The following is a 12,071-nucleotide window of genomic DNA, read 5'->3' on the forward strand; positions in this document are numbered from 1 at the left end:
TTTACGTAACTAAAGAGTTATTTGATTTTCAGCGAATATTTTTTTTTTGCATAATATTATTGTAGGTCGAGGGGCCACCCGCTCCGCTTCGTTATCTACTATCTTTCTTGGTGATCTTAGTCTATGGCTGCCCGCTGCAGTCATATTGTCTATGGATTACTATATACTGAGCGTACTGTAGTGAGTGGTAGTTATTTCATAAATTGGCAACACTAAATAGGCAGAATAACTTGACAGCCTTGCAGTCAGTAACTTCTTCATTTATCAAAAAAGTTACATAAAAGTGAAGTGTATAGTGAAACGTGAAGGACGTTTATTTTCTAGTAATTAAAGTGTTCTCATTAGTTATAATCACAATTTCACTCCTTTACCAAGTGCATTGTTGATGGATTGTCATCTGTGGACGATCTAATTATTGCATCGAGATGATTATTGAAAATCCTGACGCTTTCAAGTCGTGGTTGACCTCCATATTGGAGCCCCTGTGAGTACATCCGCTGCCATATTTTATTATTTTTATCGCGATTTTGCAATTATCTTTCAGTTTTCTTTTGTAAAAGTTCCAAGATAACTCGTATTGTAAGAAACGAGGTTATTGTGATGCACTATGAACAATTCAGGACGAATAGTATCAAATTGCATTAGCGTTATATTTTTTTCTGACGCACACATGGCGTTTATTTTCGTGATAGCTTAGATCGAGATTAGCAATTTTTGCTTACGTAGATTGCGTCCTAACTATAATTTATATCATTAAAAGACCCGATTACATTGACAATACAACGAAAGCACCAGATAAAGATATTAAAGTCATATTTGGAATTAAGTTGTGTCGTAACCTTTTCATTTTAAAATAATTATGAACTTGTATGTGTTTGTTAATTTTTAACTACTGTATCTTCATTTTACTGCATGAAATATCATTAGATGTTAATTTTATATATTTTTGAGCAAATTTTCAGTGTATTTTGGAACTTAATTTTATGCTTTTTGTTTATTCCGCTAATAGCGATCCGGTCAGTTGGTATCCCTGGGGGCGGGAAAACTATCAAGTATTTATTTACACAGAATTAAAAAAAAATAACATCTCAACCTTTTAACATGCAATTTTCCTAATTTTTCATCTTTGCAGCACAGTATTACTAATCAAATTTGTTTTAATTAGATAAACGTTAAAATATAAAAAAATGGCTAGCTTAGAATGAATTTGATAATTTTATCGGTGAAGACAAATAATATTTATAGTAAAGGAAAGATAAACTATCCTCAATTAATATGAAAATATCATATATGTGTACTTATGGTAAACACATATACAAAGAAACGATGGATGGATTGTGTGAAAATCGATATGTTCAGAAAGAATGTTACTTGTGAGATGATGGCAGACAGAAGAGTATGGAAGGAGTAAACATGCTGCACCGACATCATACAAAATTGGGATAAGGGCAGGAGGATGATGATGACCACGTATGCTTATAGAAGGTTACCTACACTGTTTGCAGAGAAAGATTAATTTAACTATTGATACCAGGAATTGTGTTTTACCTCACTGCCAAGAGGGATATATATTGTCTTTCACATGTCAAAGAATCTATGAAGTGTCAATATTTTCAGTTGAAGGTGACAAAATTTATCCTATGTCCTTCACCGGGGTCTAATCTACCTCCCCTTTATTTTTCAGCTTAATTGTAACTATCACAACTTTCTTTTAGAACAACCGGTATGGAAAATATAAGTATGTTACTGTGAAATCCCCTATATGTTTTGATAATTTTGGATTTTTACCAGTAAATATTAAGATTTACAGTCATGAGTAAGTAAATGGAAGTTTATAAAGTGCGAAATATTGTAAAATGCCACCTGAAAAAAAGTCGTGGTGGCCTAGTGGGGAACCAACATCTCTAGTATGAGGGTGTGGGTTCGATTCTAGGTAAAGCAAGTACCAATGCAACTTTTCTGAGTTTTTATGTACTTTCTAATATATCTTGGACACCAATGGCTGATAAAAAGGTGAAGAAAAACATCTTGAGGAAACCTGGACTATAAAGTCTGAAACCACCAACCCGCTTTGAGCAAGCATGATGATTAATGCTCAATCCTTCTCCCTGTGAGAGGAGTCCTGTGCCCTGCAGTGGGACGATAAAAAAGGCTGTAACAGCCACCTGAAAAAACTGATAACTGAGAGTGAGTCACTATTTGACTATAACCAACAATAACCAGCCGTATACTTGCCGCCCATTGGTCAAAATGGTGATTTGACAACTGAAAATGGTTCAGTTATTATTACAGTTAAATGGTGCAACTCACTGTAAGACACTGCTCTGTGTCAAGAGTTCTATTTTGAAAGGCCAATGCATAGATTATAATTAAACCGTACTCGTCTATTTTTAAACTATGCATCGCTTTGTAAGACTGTTGATGAATATATGGTTAAACCACACAGGTGTTTTATAAATAGAATATATCTAAATATTATAGAGACTTAACAGAATTGTCGAACTTATATCTCTATAATTGAAAATGAATTCTCTATTGCATACTGTTATAAAATATAAACTTTACTACATTCTGTCACTGGTATATACTATGTACTATCTAACACTTAAATTTTTTTTACAAATCAGAGCAGAAGTTCCTGATTTAGGAGCCCATGTAGACCTAAACTATAATAATTCAATATCTAATCACAAAACCGAATAAGTTATAGAAATGCATAGTTAACGATGATTGTCAATCCTCCGATAGCCCACAAGATGAGAATTAATTATAACTTAAAGTTCCAGAAGTGTTTTATTTTCAGTAAATATGTGAAACGAAAACTTACTACATATTTTCCTTAAAAAATACATGTTTATTACATAATATAATAAAATAAAACGTAATACAACTTGTCTTATCAACGTTATGATCGAGATAACAAATTTATTTGAAATGTTGTAAAACAGGTATATAATCTATGTATTACATATTGTAATATGTAATGTACAAATGTATATTTTTCCATTACGAATATATTTAAACTTTCACAATAGTACTTTGTGAAAGTGTAAAAATAATGACATGGTTCATTGGAGCGGTAATGAATTTACTGTTTGGCTGAAAAGAAAACACTTTTGAAGCAAACTTTTAGTTTATTTTTGTCATATGACTGAGGGGAGAATAATCATGATATAAAGAGCTATCTACTTCTTTTTTAAATACCTATATCTATTCAAATTGCTGATTAGTTAGCAACCGAGAAAGAAATTAAAGATTGAGATTTTGACTTAAACAATCTTGATAGGACTGTTACACAGATACGTATCGAATAAATAACTACTGCTTAAACTATATTAAGAATCAGAATCATAGAATCATTATAGATTCAATTGATTAAGTAATTGTTATTATTGTATTCATATTAATATTTTTTTTAAATAAAAAGTCATATAAAGGTTACACTGGTCAACACGTTTTTGATACTTTAGGAGGGGTATATCTCTAAATACCGACGTGTTAGTGCAACTTTATGTTCTGGACTTCGATTATGTATCAAATAATTTATAAGAAATGATATATTTCACCTTTGCACCAAAAATGTTGTTGACCAGTGTTATTTAATAACCTGCTCGAATGGAGTACCTACACTATGTAACGTTTTTATTTATTTAATACTTCTGCACATTTTGTATGTACAAGGACGGACTTAACGCCTTATGCGTTTTCTCCCAGTCTACCTTTGGTTGGTGGAGAAATAGCAGTGATAGGTGCAAAGATTTTATGATATTAACTTTTTCAGTTGTTTTTCCAAAATAATAATGTTTGTTATTATCTTACAGTTGTGATGCGGACCCTGCAGCGCTTGCCAAGTATGTGTACGCCCTGGTTAAGAAGGACAAACCACTGGATGAGCTGCGGGAGGTCATGGTGGATCAGCTCGATGTGTTCCTCCAACAAGGTGGGTTTTCACTTCATTATAACATGTCAGATTTAAGCTTCTGTTCCTAAGAAAATAAACTACCAACGGATTGGCAAACCCCTCCTTTTTGTGAAGTCGGTTAAAAAGAAGAGGCCTTACAAAATTCTTAGTAAGGCTATCTATCTTATACCAGGCTGTATTTTATGAATCAATAGCTTTCGCCCGCGGTTTCACCCGCGTCCCGTAGCCGGATGGTGACAAAAATCTATCCTGAAACCTTCTCCCGGGTCTAAGTTACCTCCCCTCTAATTTACAGCCAAATCTGTCAAGCCGTTTTCATGTTATGTCGTGACAACGGAAAGCGGGTTTCATTTTTATATATATAGATATATTATAGTTAGACAGTTGACATTTTCACAGATATAATGTGTAGTTGTTGCCGCTATAACAACAAATACAGAAAACTAACATTAAATATTCTAGGGTTCTTCCCATATAAATAACGTGATTTTTGGTAATGGTACGGAGGAATCCTACGAACGAAGTCCAACTTGTCCTTGGCTAGTTTTTTTGTAACATTTACACACCCACTATTTCCACTGTAGATGCAAAATAGCACTAATGAGACTACCATTTTATACAAATATATGTATATTTTTTAATTACCTCTCAATAATAAAAAAACAGCTTAACTAACTTAAAAATGTTATTCACTTTTCAGAAACCAAACCGTTTGTGGAGATGCTGTTCAAATCGCTGGAGAGCAACGATTACCTGAAGTCAGGGCGCGAGGAGAAAGCGCCGTCACCTCCCCCGGCTGAGCCTGAACAGCTGAAGAAGCCTGAAGCTGAAAACCATGGTGAGTTGTCTTCATTGTATTACTAGCTTCCGCCCGCGTCCCGAGATAACGGCTTCCCGTAGCCAGATGGTGACAAAAACTATCCTATGTCTTTCTCCCGGGTCTTAGCTACCTCCTCGCCAATTTTTATCTTCAAAAAAAAAAAAAACAAAAAAAATCAAAAAAAGTAGGCTGAAAATCAGCACTTTTTGAACGTCAAATCTACAAATATTAATCAGTACAGCCGCTCACGCGTTATGAGCAAGGGATATAGAGATTCATCTTTATATAAATAGAGATCAACCAATGACACTCGCTGGCTCGCTGTGGGTGCAGCGTGAGGGTGTCAGACTCTTACTGACTAAAACCCACTAGTGGAATCAAATCTGGAGCCCGCAGTACCAGGGCCGCGGTAACTCGCGCGAACAATCCCGCAGCCCGGGGAAAAAATAAACTATACTGCTTAAAATTATGATTTAATTGATCAAGTATTTATGTTTTTATGTATTTAACTTTATTTTTATCTACATTTTATTTTTACAGTATCCAGATTGTTCTTTGGATAATTGCCTACCACGGAGGAGAAAAGACTAGCGGAGATGCCCTAACGAAAAATCTCCTAACAAAGCAGCGCGCCAAAATTCGGGTGAGCGGGGGACGAGGAACGTTACTGTCTCCACCCGTGCTCCACCCTTATACGCCTTTTATGGGAAGCCACCCATTTTTTGTAAATCCATCTAGCGTGGAATAGGATGATTAAAATCTAACCCTAAACTAACATCGACCACTAGTGACATACTCAAAAGTAAAGTAAATACTCAAAATTAATAATTCTTTTAAAATAGTAATTCAATTAGAAAGTTTAAAGAAGCATTCATTTGAAATGAACGAAGAAAAAGAGAGAGATAAAAAAGTTAGAAAATTAATTGTTATATAAGTATTATTTTGTGCAGAGAACTTGCCCCACAACAATTTATTTACTCCTCCAGAAATGAAATAGGTATCTAGGAACCATTAAACGGAGACTCGATGAAAAATCATTTTTATTCACCACGGGTCTAAAATACCCCCATGGTGTAATTTAAGTATCAACTTATGGCATTGTGTTAGTTCGTCTACTAGCCACTATGGCATCACAAGCACGAAAATTCGTTCTATTTGTTCTAGAACCGTGCTGTGATGACTGTTGTTATTTTCGATGTTGCCACATTACGAAATTCACCAAGAAAAATGGGAATTAAAATTATAGGGACAGTGTTTATCAAATTAGAGTTTTCACAACTGTATCATAACGGCGCATCCACTAAATAAGTAGCAGACTTTATGTGAGTCGGATGTTGCTCTGAGTAAAGGTACATTCAAAAAGTATGTACGGCAAGAGAGATATACCTATGTAAAACATTGCTGATCTATTCTAATATTATATAGAGGAAAACTTTGTTTGTTTGTTTGGTTGTAATGGATAAACTCAAAAACTACTGGACCGATTTTAAATATTCTTTCACCATTAGAAAGCTATATTATCTGCAAGTAACATAGGTTATATTTTATCCCGGTGCGGGCAGTAGCTCCCACGGTACGCGGGTGAAACCGCGGGAAAACGGCTAGTGATGAATATAAATAAATATACACAGTTAGAGTTATGATTAATTTTAAGATAATTGCAGCTTTTTTAAATAAGACCTTTTTTAAGAATGGGTGATTGCATTTTCGATGTCTGGTAGCACTTAATTTTGTAACGGGTCTCTCTGTCTTGATGAACACAATTTTACTTCAAATATACGTAAGTCGACTACTTACCGAAAGATGGTGTTTTTATAATATTCAATTTTCATGATAATATATCATATGTTTTGGTTTGTAAATAATCTATAAAAAAACTTGTAGGATGCAAGGAAAAATGAAGCTGCTTTTTAAGGCAAAAATTGGTACCAATAATATACATTGATACAAGATTGATACGAAAATAATACAAATTCACTTAGAGGTTCTAGAAATGCAGCTATTCGACGACAGATGTCTCTAGCAAAAAATATGTTTTAAAGCTAAAATATTACTTACACGTGAAATGTTATCCTATGGTATGTTTGAGTTTGGATCCTGAGCAATTTCTACAATTAATGATAGCGCATTTCATCGTTTTAATCGAGTAACAAATAAAATCTGTTGAAATTGTGGTAAAAATACAACCATGACAAGATGTCAGTTTGATGTAAAGGACGGTATATGGGCGGTGTCCAGCCACGCCTGCCGTGACGTAGTCGTGACGTATTTGACCTACCTGAAGGCGCGTGACCTACCTGCGTTAGGGCATCTCCGCTAGTCTTTTCTCCTTCGTGTTGCCTACTCACTTAAAATATGCTGTTCTGCAGTTTTTGCTTATAAGCTGTACCTATTATTGTCAAGTTTCATCAGAATCCATCCAATATTTTTTCTACGTGTAAGAGTAACAGAAATACTTGCCTACATGCATATGTTTATTTGTAGGATAAATCGATTGTTTATATGTCCCACCTTGTTATCTATTTTTAACTAGCTGTTGCCCGCGACTTCGTCTGCGTGAGCAATATAGAACTTCCAATTTCGTTTATTTAATTATTCATTGCTCGACCCCCGTAGGTGATAGCGTGATAATATATAGCCTATGTGTTGAACCGGCCCCCAGGTAATAGTCATGCAAAATTTGATTTAAATCCATGCAGTACTTTTCGAGTTTATCCGGGACAAACATACAGACAAACAGACATACAGACAAAAATTCTAAAAACTACATATTTGGGCTCAGAATCGATTATGGATCACCCCTCAAGTATTCTTTAAAAAAAATATTCAATGTACAGTTTTGACTTTCCTATCATTTTATTATATGTATGTATAGATCTTTGGGAGATGTGGATAAATAATTTTAACTTCTTGTGGGTTTTATTATTTCTAATTCCAGTACTTACTAATTTTATCGTACCCTGGTGGTCCCGCATTATTGTTCACAAAGATTTACGAATGTTTTTTTAGAAATGTTAACGCTTTAATATTTCATGGGCAAGTATGATGTTTTCTCCATTTACCGTTCCCTCGTAGTTACTCGGGGATTATGTAGTGAAAGAATTTTTCAAATCATTTCAGTAGTTTCGGAGCAGGGTACAAAAAAAAAAATTAAATGTTTTCTCTATATTATATTAGTACGCATTAATCAGAACTTCACATTAGATGGTATGGTATGTAGGTACTATGGCGATGCGTGCTGTTTTCAGATCAAGTTCTTATTCTAACTCTCCCATAACGGGCCTGCTGGAAGAAATTTCTCTTGAAATAAGCTGTGCCTATGTACTATGTGTTCTATCTTTCTTCTTTTCTGTATTCTGTGTGTGTATCTGTGTACATGAACTATCAAGATCACGTTAAAAGCAAAAAAAAATGACACTTCATACCAGATTTTCTCTTTACTTTCAACGTAATTTTCTTCTCTTCTAGCTGAAAATATTAATTTTGACTCGTTCCTTGTTCCCAGTGGTCCCCAATTCCGGTCCCGCGTCGCCGGCGGCTGGCCCGGAGCCGGCGCCGGGCTCGCGGCCGCGGCTCGTGCTGCAGCCCTCTGCGAGACACGCGCATACAGAGCATACGCTTATTAAGGTAAATACACATAGAATAATAGCACAATAAATTTACAGAACAAACTTCATAAACCTGACAATAAAATAAGACAAAAATCATCAAATGACCTCTCCCGCCGTGAGGGAGTGTCAGACTCTTACTGACTAAAAATCCATCGTGTTCCTTCGTAGTAGGGCTGCCATCTCGAATTTCGCCAAACCCAGACAAACATTTAAAAAACTCGGATATTTGGCGCAAATCGCATTTTTTCCCCGAACGAGTACGATTTTTTTTAAACAAAATAATACCTAATTTGTAATCCATTTACTATTAACATATACTTAAATTCAATGTGGTGCTTCCTTACATGAAGTGTCCGGGTTTCCTCCGGACACTTTTAGAAACCCCACCCGGACGGCCCCCGGACGGCTTCCAAACGAAGACAAATCCGGGGAAACCCGGACGGATGGCAGCCCTACTTCGTAGGCCTTTTATGTACCAGGGCCTAGGTAACTCGCCCGAACAATCCCGCAGCCCCAGAACAAATTAAGGACTCAATTCATACAGAGGCATGATGAAATAAAATGGTCTTTTTATAACGAATTTGCATTATCAACCAATAAAAAACTTGTGTCGAAGTTCACCATACACTGTAATGGTGATCGCACAGCAAAGGTATCAAATTCTATCAAATGTCTCTGCAATTCTTCTATTTCTAAGTTATTGTCATTACCTTAATGACTGAATGTGACTAGAGCATTTTTTTAAATCTAACCAGTAGTTCTTAAGTTTAGCATATAGCAACAGAACATATTTTCAGCTATATAATATTATTATTTGTTTCACAGGTTGTACCATTAACCGAGCTGCTAGAAGAACCAGTAGACCAACCTCCGAGAAGACGAGACAGGAGAGGTGACTCGGTATGTATTTTAATTTATAAAACGAAAAGTTAAAATTAACTACCTAATGAGTTGTTTCTTGCGGTTCCACCGGATTGTTCCTTATTTCCTTTTTGAGGTTTTAGACTATGTATAATGGAATATGACAAATACAAACAACAAATACAAATAGGTATTATAGTCGGGAGTATAAAAAAGAATATTTCTTGATCTTTCTCTCGCTATCTTGCTGGCTCCGCGTGTGGTACATTTTTTGTTCTTTGTATTTTGTTAGAGTCAATAAACAAGTTTTGTTCTTCTAATGCTTTATTTTTCATTACAAAATGTATCTATTTTCATTTACATTGGTTAAGTGTGTTTGGAAGCAGGACATGACAGATCTACTTTCATGTATGTCTAATATCAAAACTATTGATAATTATTCTTCCAACTTTTTTCATTCTTATTCATACTTTTTGGTTTGATTTTCTCTAAGTGAATGAAGACAAAGAAAAGAAAAAGTATTTTAACAGTGTGTATTTTATGCAGATTTACTACCAGTTTTTATTACATAATTAGTGCATTTAACACTATATAACACAATATTGTTCCATTACAGACCCGCGACGCCGACCGCCGCCGCCGCCGCTCGCGCTCGTGGGAGCGTCGCGCCCGCCCGCGCCGCCACCCGCGCGACAACGAGCACAGCAACGACACCAGGAGGTATGTTCCATCTTATATTATGTTTATATTGGCTTCTGTAAGTATGCAGAGGGTAGTACTTTCCACTCACAGATAAGAAGAGGTCTACATGTGTAGGTGAAAAATTTTAGATGTTTATTTAGGAAAAAGAAGAAGAAACATCCTATCAATACGCCCGCGGATTAACATGCGACCCAAGGATACAATTCCCGCATAAAGATATTGCTACCAAGTTTCATCAAAAACTATCCAGTAGTTTTTGCGTGAAAGAGGAATACAAAAAGTGCTGATAGAAAAATCTACCTGAACTAGGTAGAACATATGCCTTGTTTTTTTTTTTAACGACGACAAAAATCATCAAATGACCCCTCCCGCTGTGAGTTAGCAGCGGAGAGGGAGTGTCAGACTCTTGCTGACTAAAAACCGTCATGTTCCGTCATAGGCCTTTTGTGTACCAGGGCCGCGGTATCTCTTTCGAACAACCCGCAGCCCCGTAGAACATATGCCTCAGGCGTAAAAATGTTTCTTATATTTTTTATTGATTTTGCAATAAATAATTCAGGTAAAATTCATCTTTGCATGCAAACTTTAGCGTTTATAATTAACATAAATTATATTTCTGCTAAGTCCATCAATAATTTTTACTTCAAAGACTTAACAAACATCTACCAACAAATATGCGCCATTAAGTCCGCCAATGCACCAATTATGTACATAAAGAATAAATCAATAATAATGATGCCTATTAATTAATATGATTGTTTTCTAGACGGCCACTATCAAGATCTCCGTCGCCGCGAGGACGCTACAGAAACCGCAGTCCCCCTCCACCACCACCCATCGACAGACAAAACAGCAGGTCTAGGTGTGTATACTGTTTTTAGAGTTTTAAGGTAAAACTAGAAATAAGAAAGAAAAATATAACATTTATTGACAAGACAGACACATATGGAGATAAAAAATAGTACATAAATAAATTCAACGTGTGTGCCAAATAACTTTACTTATAACGGCCAGTTTCTTCATCAAAAGTTAAAGTTAAAGTAATGTCTAAAGTAAAAGTAACGGTCAAATTCGTTTTTTCAAGGCTAAAGTGACAGCAAAACTAATAGAAAAATTGAATTTGACCGTTACTTTTACTTTAGACATTACTTTGACTTTTAATTTGGCTTTAACTTTTGATGAAGAAACTGGCTGTAAGTCTGTTTTGTTAAAACTGTGTTGGAAGAGCAAGTATTCTTGTCATGATGTGACTGATCTATCTATACCAGTGGTTCTTAACCTTTTAGTCATGAGGGACCACTTTAACTGAAGTTTGTCTTGCCGGGGACCACCTCATCGGTAAGCAATTGCGCGAGCGAAGCGAGCGCGAAATTTTTTTCGGACTTAAATCAAATATTACGTAAAATGTAGCCCAAATGTACTTAACTTTTTGTTTGTTGACAAATGCAAAAATACTGGCATTATTGAATACGTGAGCGAAGCGAGCGCGAAATTTTAATTATTTTTTAAGATTCAATACCAAAATTACGTAAAATGTAGCCCAAACTTACATTTTCATGAATGAAGGGACTAGGTACACACCCGATATACGTCCATACGAAAACCCCCGCTCGCAATTATAAGTCGATAAAAATAAAGTTAGATAACGTATAGCAACGTCGCACAGCTAAGCTTCGCGGACCACTTGGAATGCCTCCAGGGACCACCAGTGGTCCGCGGACCACCGGTTAAGAACCACTGATCTATACGAACAAGAGTAGAATCAAATAACTGCCTTTAGAGCTGCAAAGTTATGTGACGAACTGTTACAATAGGATCGTATTACACCGTCAGTCAATCACCAGACTGTATCTCAAGAAATATGATAGTAAGATAGTTGACATTTTGACAGCATTTTGTTAATACATACTAACAAATACTATTTGATAATTTACTAAACGATTCCCATACTACAAACTTGATGAAATGAAATGAAATGAAAAAATCGGTCCAGTTGTTAAAATCGTGTAAAATTGTAGCTTACAAGATTATTTATAATAGTAACAATAACAAAAAGTCGTGGTGGCCTAGTGGGTAAAGGACCAACCTCTCGAGTATGAGGGCGCGGGTTCGATCCCAGGTCAGGCAAGTACCAATGCAACTTTTCTAAGTTTGT

The 12,071-nt window shown here is 35.6% G+C and overlaps 1 protein-coding gene across 1 annotated transcript in view; it reads left to right on the forward strand.

Moving 5' to 3' along the window:
• Positions 1-219: 219 nt before the first annotated feature.
• LOC124643773 (RNA-binding protein 26) overlaps positions 220-12,071 on the forward strand; it is a 29,242-nt gene continuing 17,390 nt past the window's right edge. The window contains exons 1-7 of the mRNA XM_047182853.1: positions 220-484; positions 3,822-3,940; positions 4,623-4,760; positions 8,248-8,369; positions 9,179-9,253; positions 9,831-9,934; positions 10,683-10,778. Of these exons, the coding sequence (XP_047038809.1) occupies positions 426-484; positions 3,822-3,940; positions 4,623-4,760; positions 8,248-8,369; positions 9,179-9,253; positions 9,831-9,934; positions 10,683-10,778 (713 nt within the window). The 5' untranslated portion in view covers positions 220-425. The remainder of the gene's footprint in view (positions 485-3,821; positions 3,941-4,622; positions 4,761-8,247; positions 8,370-9,178; positions 9,254-9,830; positions 9,935-10,682; positions 10,779-12,071) is intronic.

The sequence above is a fragment of the Helicoverpa zea genome, chromosome 28, assembly GCF_022581195.2.
Source record: "Helicoverpa zea isolate HzStark_Cry1AcR chromosome 28, ilHelZeax1.1, whole genome shotgun sequence".
Lineage (NCBI taxonomy): Eukaryota > Metazoa > Arthropoda > Insecta > Lepidoptera > Noctuidae > Helicoverpa > Helicoverpa zea.